Consider the following 11036-nt stretch of genomic DNA (forward strand, 5'->3'; position numbering starts at 1 on the left):
GATGTCTAAAGGAGGGGAGATCAGAGAATACCAGTAGGTAAATAACTGTTTTATTTTGTCATGTTTTGATTTGTTTTCTGTCAGTGCTGGAGCATCTCCTTGAGGAATGAACAGCTCTGAGCCATATCTTGTCCTGGTTCAGGGACGCTGGGTGCTCAGAGCACTGGCTCTTCTGTGGCACAGTGCGTGAAGGGTGAACTGTATCAAAAAAAGGGCACAAGGAAAAACACATGCATCTAAGTTTTTATCATTTATTGGAAACAAGTGTAAACCCCGCTAGCGGCGCTGGGGGGGCCGCCTCTTGCAGGGCGGAGGAGCACGTTGGGCGCTGCCGGCCCTCCTCTTCGTGGGGCGCCGGGGCCCCCCAGCCGAGCGCTTTGTGCCCCGGCTGCGAGTGGAGGGGCCGCGGCTGCGGCCCTGGCCAGAGGGACCGGCTGCCTCGGGACCCGGCTGTCCAGGGCCCCCGCTGAGGGCCCCGGTGGAAGTGCCGGGGAGCTCCTCTGTGTCGGAACACATGGAGCTGCAGGAGGGCGCGGCGCTGGGGGCGATGGTCCCGTGCGGGGTGGCAGTGGGACCGGATGGGGCCGCAGGCCCGTCCTCCTGCTCCTGGGCAGCGCTGGGGTCTTCCAGGCCCAGCAGCCTCCGGGCCTCCTGGCCGCACCGGCTCTCGATGGTTCCGACGAGAGCGTCGATGAGCGGTGCGGTGACGGGCCCCAGGGCGTGCTGTGTGCACTGCACCAGGATGTCCCTGTCCAGCCCCACCTGGCACAGGAATGCCAGGATCATGCTCCTCAGCCAGTTGATCTTCCACCAGCCCAGCTCCTGGTTGCGGCGTAATTCCTGCTCCAGCCAGGGCAGCACCGGGTCGAGGATGTTTCGTCTCTCCCGGAAAAGTGCTGCCCAGACCTCTGGCAGGAGGCCGCCCACTCTCTCTGGCTCCGCAGCCATGGGCTCAGGGGACGGTGGCGCAGAGGGTGGAGCAGGTGCCGCAGCGCCGCTGGGGCCGGTGGTGGTGCCGAAGGTGACGGGCACGGGCACTGCGGGCGGGGAGACGATGCACTCCACGGACTCACTGTCTCCCCGCACAGAGACCCGGATGGTCTTCATGGCCGTCCTGCACAGTGGGCATCTGTCGCTCAGCTTGGCCCACCGATGAATGCAGCCGAGGCAGAACGTGTGGTTGCACGGGATGGCATGTGCAAGGTCCTGCCGCGCATCGCGGCAGACAGAACACGTCCATGCCTCTTCTGCGGCCATGGTCTTCTCGCTGCAGCAGGCTGGGAGAACTGAGGATGTCAAGTTGTTCTCCTTCACCGGAGCTGCAGCGGTGGTGTTGCACTCTGCAGGAGGAAGAGAGATCAGAATCACTCGCTGTCCCAGGGTGTGAATGTCCTCAGCAGTCCCTCAGCAGGAAGCCCTCCCAAGCCCGTGACTGGGCCGTCATGGCTGTCCTGAGGGACCGCGTTGCCTGCGCACCACTCACCTCCGCTGCTGCGGGTGCTCTCCGTAGGGCCCCGGTTGCCTGCACTAGGCAGGGCCAGGGAAACGGATGCGATACTGCGGGGCCGGGCACTGAGATGCTGCAAGCAGCCCCAGGCACGACCCAGCACAGCACAGCCAAAACCTTGCTCGACCTCCAAGCCTCGCAGAGCTGCTCAGCAGGGTCCAGGAACGAGCCAGACTGAGCCAGGCTCGACCTGCAGCCCAGTATGAGCAGTGAGGGCTACGCAGTCACAGTGCGTTGCCTGGTGATGTCACACAGCCTGTTGCTCAGGGGCATCACCCCGGGCTGTCCGCCCACGCAGCACCCACCCATGTTTCAGATATTCCCTCCTTTTCCCGCTCCTAATTTGCCGTACCTTCCCCTTTGTTCCTGTTCGCCGTTTAAGCTCTGCAGTAACGCACAGGCCTTTCTTTTTCTCTGATTAAACCAACTCTAGTTGCTCATGTATTTCCTCTGTTTCTTCAGTAGCAAACTGTCGATTTTTCACTAATGTGTAAGGCAGAAATTGGGTTTGGCGTTCGGGTATGAGTGGGATTCACAAATTCCTTTGGGATGGCTGAAGGTGAAATAACACTCACGGTCCATACATGAACGTCAGCTTTGATGGGGAATGTATGTAGAACAGCTACCCTGTCAGCGCTGGCCCTCTCACAAGTATGTGTGCCTAAGCTGTGCAATTTTATGGGAATTCAAAGGAAGCCTTGATTTACTGAACAAGTTTTGGGAAACCTTGTCTTAGCAACCTTAGGAGGAAAGAGTGAAAGGGGGGATGAGGGACGGGGGGCATGGAGAGAGATCACCACTCTTGGATCCGGTGTCAGACCTGCCAGCGGGGGTGTCAGGTGTGGAGAGAAAGGGCCCCCGCTAGGCTTGTCCGCGTCCTTAATTACAGGCCCCTGTGCCTGGGCTTCTGGAGCCTTCTCTTGTCCTAGTCCCAGGACTGGCTGAGACACCTATCAAATCAAGAGAAGTGATGCCAGGCACTCGCCCGTGGCTTGAGAGTCTCTCGGGGTATCGTCAGGGCTCGCGGCACAGTCACTTGGGCTCATCCCTCACACCGAGGGACCAGTTTTCACTGGCAGTCCCTGAGGGTCCAAATTTCCTCTCGTCATGAAAGAAGATCAAGTCTGAGGCCACCTGAGGAGCCTGGAACCGGCCCCTGGGGCCCAACCAGATTCATTCCAGAGTCCTCAAGGAATTGGAAGATGGAGTTGACAAGCCACTCTCTGTCAGACTTGAAAAGTAATGGCAGCCAAGATGTCCGCACTGACAAGAAAAGAGAGCACTGCACCCGTTTGTAAAAAGTGTATTAAGAAGGACAGTGACCTCTACCCCCTACGCCGGACCCCTGGCAGTGTGCTTAGTGGATAGTATTGCACAGTTTATCCATGCGTGTGTGTCGTGATGTTACGGTTTTTGTTATCGGTTCTCCACGTGATAACTTCATGCAGTGCACTGGGAGTTGGAAAGTTAATGCTGCAGTTCTGTGGATTGTCGACAGTTCCGTTTACCTGTCTCAGAAGGGTTGAAATGTACGACAGCCCCCAGAAGACTTCCCTGTTGCATTTCTGTTTTCCAGTTGGTGGGAAAGATAAATCTGAGTGGAAGTCATGAGAGTAGTTCTCTTTGCTCCCTGGCAGATCAGAGGAAGAACCTCGGTCTTCAGAAACTCATGTAAGTGATGTATTAGCTTCAATCCCAACTGACTTGTATTTTCACTATTATAATTGGTAAACTAGGTTTGTTTTCCTCCTCAGATCGTTGCCACTGTTTTTTTCCCCCCCCTCATTCCCTCTCGTTCCCTTTCCCCCTTTCCCCACCTTTTTGGGCTGGTGGGCCCGTGGGCCTGCTGTCCTCGTCATGGACACAGATCTGGAGATAAGACTGTGGCAGTGTGAAAGGCGCTGCAATTAAGCAAGCCACATGAACTGGGAACTAAGGAGCGTTCTGCTTGAGTGCGTAGATGGGCCCCTATTGAAAATAGCTCTACCTGCCGGCACTTTGGCTGTCTTCACCCACCGCTCAGAGGATCCCGCTCGCAGTGGCTCTGCAGCTCACACTGCACGCATGGCCCAGGGGAAGGGTTGAATGGTGGCACGTCCACACCAGGTGCCGAGAGAACTGGTTCTCATGTGGCACAGCATGTGTAGGGTGTGTGTGTGAAGGGTGAGCCGTCTCTAGGAACAACACGTGCATGTACGTTTTTATCTTTTATTGGCAAGAAGTGGGAGCCCCGCTAGCGGCGCTGGGGGGGCCGCCTCTTGCAGGGCGGAGGAGCACGTTGGGCGCTGCCGGCCCTCCTCTTCGTGGGGCGCCGGGGCCCCCCAGCCGAGCGCTTTGTGCCCCGGCTGCGAGTGGAGGGGCCGCGGCTGCGGCCCTGGCCAGAGGGACCGGCTGCCTCGGGACCCGGCTGTCCAGGGCCCCCGCTGAGGGCCCCGGTGGAAGTGCCGGGGAGCTCCTCTGTGTCGGAACACATGGAGCTGCAGGAGGGCGCGGCGCTGGGGGCGATGGTCCCGTGCGGGGTGGCAGTGGGACCGGATGGGGCCGCAGGCCCGTCCTCCTGCTCCTGGGCAGCGCTGGGGTCTTCCAGGCCCAGCAGCCTCCGGGCCTCCTGGCCGCACCGGCTCTCGATGGTTCCGACGAGAGCGTCGATGAGCGGTGCGGTGACGGGCCCCAGGGCGTGCTGTGTGCACTGCACCAGGATGTCCCTGTCCGGCCCCACCTGGCACAGGAATGCCAGGATCATGCTCCTCAGCCAGTTGATCTTCCACCAGCCCAGCTCCTGGTTGCGGCGTAATTCCTGCTCCAGCCAGGGCAGCACCGGGTCGAGGATGTTTCGTCTCTCCCGGAAAAGTGCTGCCCAGACCTCTGGCAGGAGGCCGCCCACTCTCTCTGGCTCCGCAGCCATGGGCTCAGGGGACGGTGGCGCAGAGGGTGGAGCAGGTGCCGCAGCGCCGCTGGGGCCGGTGGTGGTGCCGAAGGTGACGGGCACGGGCACTGCGGGCGGGGAGACGATGCACTCCACGGACTCACTGTCTCCCCGCACAGAGACCCGGATGGTCTTCATGGCCGTCCTGCACAGTGGGCATCTGTCGCTCAGCTTGGCCCACCGATGAATGCAGCCGAGGCAGAACGTGTGGTTGCACGGGATGGCATGTGCAAGGTCCTGCCGCGCATCGCGGCAGACAGAACACGTCCATGCCTCTTCTGCGGCCATGGTCTTCTCGCTGCAGCAGGCTGGGAGAACTGAGGATGTCAAGTTGTTCTCCTTCACCGGAGCTGCAGCGGTGGTGTTGCACTCTGCAGGAGGAAGAGAGATCAGAATCACTCGCTGTCCCAGGGTGTGAATGTCCTCAGCAGTCCCTCAGCAGGAAGCCCTCCCAAGCCCGTGACTGGGCCGACATGGCTGTCCTGAGGGACCGCGTTGCCTGCACACCACTCACCTCCGCTGCTGCGGGTGCTCTCCGTAGGGCCCCGGTTGCCTGCACTAGGCAGGGCCAGGGAAACGGATGCGATACTGCGGGGCCGGGCACTGAGATGCTGCAAGCAGCCCCAGGCACGACCCAGCACAGCACAGCCAAAAACCTTGCTCGACCTCCAAGCCTCGCAGAGCTGCTCAGCAGGGTCCAGGAACGAGCCAGACTGAGCCAGGCTCGGCCTGCAACCCAGTATGAGCAGTGAGGGCTACGCAGTCACAGTGCGTTGCCTGGTGATGTCACACAGCCTGTTGCTCAGGGGCATCACCACGGGCTGTCCGCCCACGCAGCACCCACCCATGTTTCAGATATTCCCTCCTTTTCCCGCTCCTAATTTGCCGTACCGTCCCCTTTGTTCCTGTTCGCCGTTTAAGCTCTGCAGTAACGCACAGGCCTTTCTTTTTCTCTGATTAAACCAACTCTAGTTGCTCATGTATTTCCTCTGTTTCTTCAGTAGCAAACTGTCGATTTTTCACTAATGTGTAAGGCAGAAATTGGGTTTGGCGTTCGGGTATGAGTGGGATTCCCAAATTCCTTTGGGATGGCTGAAGGTGAAATAACACTCACGGTCCATACATAAACGTCAGCTTTGATGGGGAATGTATGTAGAACAGCTACCCTGTCAGCGCTGGCCCTCTCACAAGTATGTGTGCCTAAGCTGTGCAATTTTATGGGAATTCAAAGGAAGCCTTGATTTACTGAACAAGTTTTGGGAAACCTTGTCTTAGCAACCTTAGGAGGAAAGAGTGAAAGGGGGGATGAGGGACGGGGGGCATGGAGAGAGATCACCACTCTTGGATCCGGTGTCAGACCTGCCAGCGGGGGTGTCAGGTGTGGAGAGAAAGGGCCCCCGCTAGGCTTGTCCGCGTCCTTAATTACAGGCCCCTGTGCCTGGGCTTCTGGAGCCTTCTCTTGTCCTAGTCCCAGGACTGGCTGAGACACCTATCAAATCAAGAGAAGTGATGCCAGGCACTCGCCCGTGGCTTGAGAGTCTCTCGGGGTATCGTCAGGGCTCGCGGCACAGTCACTTGGGCTCATCCCTCACACCGAGGGACCAGTTTTCACTGGCAGTCCCTGAGGGTCCAAATTTCCTCTCGTCATGAAAGAAGATCAAGTCTGAGGCCACCTGAGGAGCCTGGAACAGGCCCCTGGGGCCCAACCAGATTCATTCCAGAGTCCTCAAGGAATTGGAAGATGGAGTTGACAAGCCACTCTCTGTCAGACTTGAAAAGTAATGGCAGCCAAGATGTCCGCACTGACAAGAAAAGAGAGCACTGCACCCGTTTGTAAAAAGTGTATTAAGAAGGACAGTGACCTCTACCCCCTACGCCGGACCCCTGGCAGTGTGCTTAGTGGATAGTATTGCACAGTTTATCCATGCGTGTGTGTCGTGATGTTACGGTTTTTGTTATCGGTTCTCCACGTGATAGCTTCATGCAGTGCACTGGGAGTTGGAAAGTTAATGCTGCAGTTCTGTGGATTGTCGACAGTTCCGTTTACCTGTCTCAGAAGGGATGAAATGTACGACAGCCCCCAGAAGACTTCCCTGTTGCATTTCTGTTTTCCGGTTGGTGGGAAAGATAAATCTGAGTGGAAGTCATGAGAGTAGTTCTCTTTGCTCCCTGGCAGATCAGAGGAAGAACCTCGGTCTTCAGAAACTCATGTAAGTGATGTATTAGCTTCAATCCCAACTGACTTGTATTTTCACTATTATAATTGGTAAACTAGGTTTGTTTTCCTCCTCAGATCGTTGCCACTGTTTTTTTCCCCCCCCTCATTCCCTCTCGTTCCCTTTCCCCCTTTCCCCACCTTTTTGGGCTGGTGGGCCCGTGGGCCTGCTGTCCTCGTCATGGACACAGATCTGGAGATAAGACTGTGGCAGTGTGAAAGGCGCTGCAATTAAGCAAGCCACATGAACTGGGAACTAAGGAGCGTTCTGCTTGAGTGCGTAGATGGGCCCCTATTGAAAATAGCTCTACCTGCCGGCACTTTGGCTGTCTTCACCCACCGCTCAGAGGATCCCGCTCGCAGTGGCTCTGCAGCTCACACTGCACGCATGGCCCAGGGGAAGGGTTGAATGGTGGCACGTCCACACCAGGTGCCGAGAGAACTGGTTCTCATGTGGCACAGCATGTGTAGGGTGTGTGTGTGAAGGCTGAGCCGTCTCTAGGAACAACACGTGCATGTACGTTTTTATCTTTTATTGGCAAGAAGTGGGAGCCCCGCTAGCGGCGCTGGGGGGGCCGCCTCTTGCAGGGCGGAGGAGCACGTTGGGCGCTGCCGGCCCTCCTCTTCGTGGGGCGCCGGGGCCCCCCAGCCGAGCGCTTTGTGCCCCGGCTGCGAGTGGAGGGGCCGCGGCTGCGGCCCTGGCCAGAGGGACCGGCTGCCTCGGGACCCGGCTGTCCAGGGCCCCCGCTGAGGGCCCCGGTGGAAGTGCCGGGGAGCTCCTCTGTGTCGGAACACATGGAGCTGCAGGAGGGCGCGGCGCTGGGGGCGATGGTCCCGTGCGGGGTGGCAGTGGGACCGGATGGGGCCGCAGGCCCGTCCTCCTGCTCCTGGGCAGCGCTGGGGTCTTCCAGGCCCAGCAGCCTCCGGGCCTCCTGGCCGCACCGGCTCTCGATGGTTCCGACGAGAGCGTCGATGAGCGGTGCGGTGACGGGCCCCAGGGCGTGCTGTGTGCACTGCACCAGGATGTCCCTGTCCGGCCCCACCTGGCACAGGAATGCCAGGATCATGCTCCTCAGCCAGTTGATCTTCCACCAGCCCAGCTCCTGGTTGCGGCGTAATTCCTGCTCCAGCCAGGGCAGCACCGGGTCGAGGATGTTTCGTCTCTCCCGGAAAAGTGCTGCCCAGACCTCTGGCAGGAGGCCGCCCACTCTCTCTGGCTCCGCAGCCATGGGCTCAGGGGACGGTGGCGCAGAGGGTGGAGCAGGTGCCGCAGTGCCGCTGGGGCCGGTGGTGGTGCCGAAGGTGACGGGCACGGGCACTGCGGGCGGGGAGACGATGCACTCCACGGACTCACTGTCTCCCCGCACAGAGACCCGGATGGTCTTCATGGCCGTCCTGCACAGTGGGCATCTGTCGCTCAGCTTGGCCCACCGATGAATGCAGCCGAGGCAGAACGTGTGGTTGCACGGGATGGCATGTGCAAGGTCCTGCCGCGCATCGCGGCAGACAGAACACGTCCATGCCTCTTCTGCGGCCATGGTCTTCTCGCTGCAGCAGGCTGGGAGAACTGAGGATGTCAAGTTGTTCTCCTTCACCGGAGCTGCAGCGGTGGTGTTGCACTCTGCAGGAGGAAGAGAGATCAGAATCACTCGCTGTCCCAGGGTGTGAATGTCCTCAGCAGTCCCTCAGCAGGAAGCCCTCCCAAGCCCGTGACTGGGCCGTCATGGCTGTCCTGAGGGACCGCGTTGCCTCCGCACCACTCACCTCCGCTGCTGCGGGTGCTCTCCGTAGGGCCCCGGTTGCCTGCACTAGGCAGGGCCAGGGAAACGGATGCGATACTGCGGGGCCGGGCACTGAGATGCTGCAAGCAGCCCCAGGCACGACCCAGCACAGCACAGCCAAAAACCTTGCTCGACCTCCAAGCCTCGCAGAGCTGCTCAGCAGGGTCCAGGAACGAGCCAGACTGAGCCAGGCTCGGCCTGCAACCCAGTATGAGCAGTGAGGGCTACGCAGTCACAGTGCGTTGCCTGGTGATGTCACACAGCCTGTTGCTCAGGGGCATCACCACGGGCTGTCCGCCCACGCAGCACCCACCCATGTTTCAGATATTCCCTCCTTTTCCCGCTCCTAATTTGCCGTACCTTCCCCTTTGTTCCTGTTCGCCGTTTAAGCTCTGCAGTAACGCACAGGCCTTTCTTTTTCTCTGATTAAACCAACTCTAGTTGCTCATGTATTTCCTCTGTTTCTTCAGTAGCAAACTGTTGATTTTTCACTAATGTGTAGGGCAGAAATTGGGTTTGGCGTTCGGGTATGAGTGGGATTCCCAAATTCCTTTGGGATGGCTGAAGGTGAAATAACACTCACGGTCCATACATAAACGTCAGCTTTGATGGGGAATGTATGTAGAACAGCTACCCTGTCAGCGCTGGCCCTCTCACAAGTATGTGTGCCTAAGCTGTGCAATTTTATGGGAATTCAAAGGAAGCCTTGATTTACTGAACAAGTTTTGGGAAACCTTGTCTTAGCAACCTTAGGAGGAAAGAGTGAAAGGGGGGATGAGGGACGGGGGGCATGGAGAGAGATCACCACTCTTGGATCCGGTGTCAGACCTGCCAGCGGGGGTGTCAGGTGTGGAGAGAAAGGGCCCCCGCTAGGCTTGTCCGCGTCCTTAATTACAGGCCCCTGTGCCTGGGCTTCTGGAGCCTTCTCTTGTCCTAGTCCCAGGACTGGCTGAGACACCTATCAAATCAAGAGAAGTGATGCCAGGCACTCGCCCGTGGCTTGAGAGTCTCTCGGGGTATCGTCAGGGCTCGCGGCACAGTCACTTGGGCTCATCCCTCACACCGAGGGACCAGTTTTCACTGGCAGTCCCTGAGGGTCCAAATTTCCTCTCGTCATGAAAGAAGATCAAGTCTGAGGCCACCTGAGGAGCCTGGAACAGGCCCCTGGGGCCCAACCAGATTCATTCCAGAGTCCTCAAGGAATTGGAAGATGGAGTTGACAAGCCACTCTCTGTCAGACTTGAAAAGTAATGGCAGCCAAGATGTCCGCACTGACAAGAAAAGAGAGCACTGCACCCGTTTGTAAAAAGTGTATTAAGAAGGACAGTGACCTCTACCCCCTACGCCGGACCCCTGGCAGTGTGCTTAGTGGATAGTATTGCACAGTTTATCCATGCGTGTGTGTCGTGATGTTACGGTTTTTGTTATCGGTTCTCCACGTGATAGCTTCATGCAGTGCACTGGGAGTTGGAAAGTTAATGCTGCAGTTCTGTGGATTGTCGACAGTTCCGTTTACCTGTCTCAGAAGGGTTGAAATGTACGACAGCCCCCAGAAGACTTCCCTGTTCCATTTCTGTTTTCCGGTTGGTGGGAAAGATAAATCTGAGTGGAAGTCATGAGAGTAGTTCTCTTTGCTCCCTGGCAGATCAGAGGAAGAACCTCGGTCTTCAGAAACTCATCTATGTGATGTATTAGCTTCAATCCCAACTGACTTGTATTTTCACTATTATAATTGGTAAACTAGGTTTGTTTTCCTCCTCAGATCGTTGCCACTGTTTTTTTCCCCCCCTCATTCCCTTTTGTTCGCTTTCCCGCTTTCCCCACCTTTTTGGGCTGGTGGGCCCGTGGGCCTGCTGTCCTCGTCATGGACACAGATCTGGAGATAAGACTGTGGCAGTGTGAAAGGCGCTGCAATTAAGCAAGCCACATGAACTGGGAACTAAGGAGCGTTCTGCTTGAGTGCGTAGATGGGCTCCTATTGAAAATAGCTCTACCTGCCGGCACTTTGGCTGTCTTCACCCACCGCTCAGAGGATCCCGCTTGCAGTGGCTCTGCAGCTCACGCTGCACGCATGGCCCAGGGGAAGGGTTGAATGGTGGCACGTCCACACCAGGTGCCGAGAGAACTGGTTCTCATGTGGCACAGCATGTGTAGGGTGTGTGTGTGAAGGCTGAGCCGCCTCTAGGAACAACACGTGCATGTACGTTTTTATCTTTTATTGGCAAGAAGTGGGAGCCCCGCTAGCGGCGCTGGGGGGGCCGCCTCTTGCAGGGCGGAGGAGCACGTTGGGCGCTGCCGGCCCTCCTCTTCGTGGGGCGCCGGGGCCCCCCAGCCGAGCGCTTTGTGCCCCGGCTGCGAGTGGAGGGGCCGCGGCTGCGGCCCTGGCCAGAGGGACCGGCTGCCTCGGGACCCGGCTGTCCAGGGCCCCCGCTGAGGGCCCCGGTGGAAGTGCCGGGGAGCTCCTCTGTGTCGGAACACATGGAGCTGCAGGAGGGCGCGGCGCTGGGGGCGATGGTCCCGTGCGGGGTGGCAGTGGGACCGGATGGGGCCGCAGGCCCGTCCTCCTGCTCCTGGGCAGCGCTGGGGTCTTCCAGGCCCAGCAGCCTC

At 58.4% G+C, this 11036-nt stretch overlaps 3 protein-coding genes across 3 annotated transcripts; all 3 read right to left on the minus strand.

Moving 5' to 3' along the window:
• Window positions 1-276: 276 nt before the first annotated feature.
• On the minus strand, window positions 277-1682 carry LOC121113065. Its single transcript, XM_040695615.1, has 2 exons — window positions 1484-1682; window positions 277-1340 (listed from the first exon to the last, which is right to left on the minus strand). Exon 2 carries the CDS (start codon window positions 1255-1257, stop codon window positions 277-279), a length of 981 nt encoding a protein of 326 aa, XP_040551549.1. The 5' UTR covers window positions 1258-1340; window positions 1484-1682.
• A 1832-nt stretch (window positions 1683-3514) lies between these two features.
• Window positions 3515-5166, minus strand: LOC121113077. The gene is made up of 2 exons (XM_040695885.1): window positions 4948-5166; window positions 3515-4804 (listed from the first exon to the last, which is right to left on the minus strand). The coding sequence occupies exon 2, from the start codon at window positions 4719-4721 to the stop codon at window positions 3741-3743; it is 981 nt and encodes a 326-aa protein (XP_040551819.1). The 5' UTR covers window positions 4722-4804; window positions 4948-5166; the 3' UTR covers window positions 3515-3740.
• A 2039-nt stretch (window positions 5167-7205) lies between these two features.
• On the minus strand, window positions 7206-8631 carry LOC121113066. The gene is made up of 2 exons (XM_040695619.1): window positions 8413-8631; window positions 7206-8269 (listed from the first exon to the last, which is right to left on the minus strand). The coding sequence occupies exon 2, from the start codon at window positions 8184-8186 to the stop codon at window positions 7206-7208; it is 981 nt and encodes a 326-aa protein (XP_040551553.1). The 5' UTR covers window positions 8187-8269; window positions 8413-8631.
• Between the last annotated feature and the right edge of the window lie 2405 nt (window positions 8632-11036).

The sequence above is a fragment of the Gallus gallus genome, chromosome 2 (genome assembly GCF_016699485.2).
Source record: "Gallus gallus isolate bGalGal1 chromosome 2, bGalGal1.mat.broiler.GRCg7b, whole genome shotgun sequence".
Taxonomy (NCBI): domain Eukaryota; kingdom Metazoa; phylum Chordata; class Aves; order Galliformes; family Phasianidae; genus Gallus; species Gallus gallus.

Excerpts from the sequence above, each read along its gene's own strand:
- LOC121113066 (XM_040695619.1), bottom strand. The coding sequence starts at position 8,186 with ATGGCCGCAGAAGAGGCATGGACGTGTTCTGTCTGCCGCGATGCGCGG.
- LOC121113065 (XM_040695615.1), bottom strand. The coding sequence starts at position 1,257 with ATGGCCGCAGAAGAGGCATGGACGTGTTCTGTCTGCCGCGATGCGCGG.
- LOC121113077 (XM_040695885.1), bottom strand. The coding sequence starts at position 4,721 with ATGGCCGCAGAAGAGGCATGGACGTGTTCTGTCTGCCGCGATGCGCGG.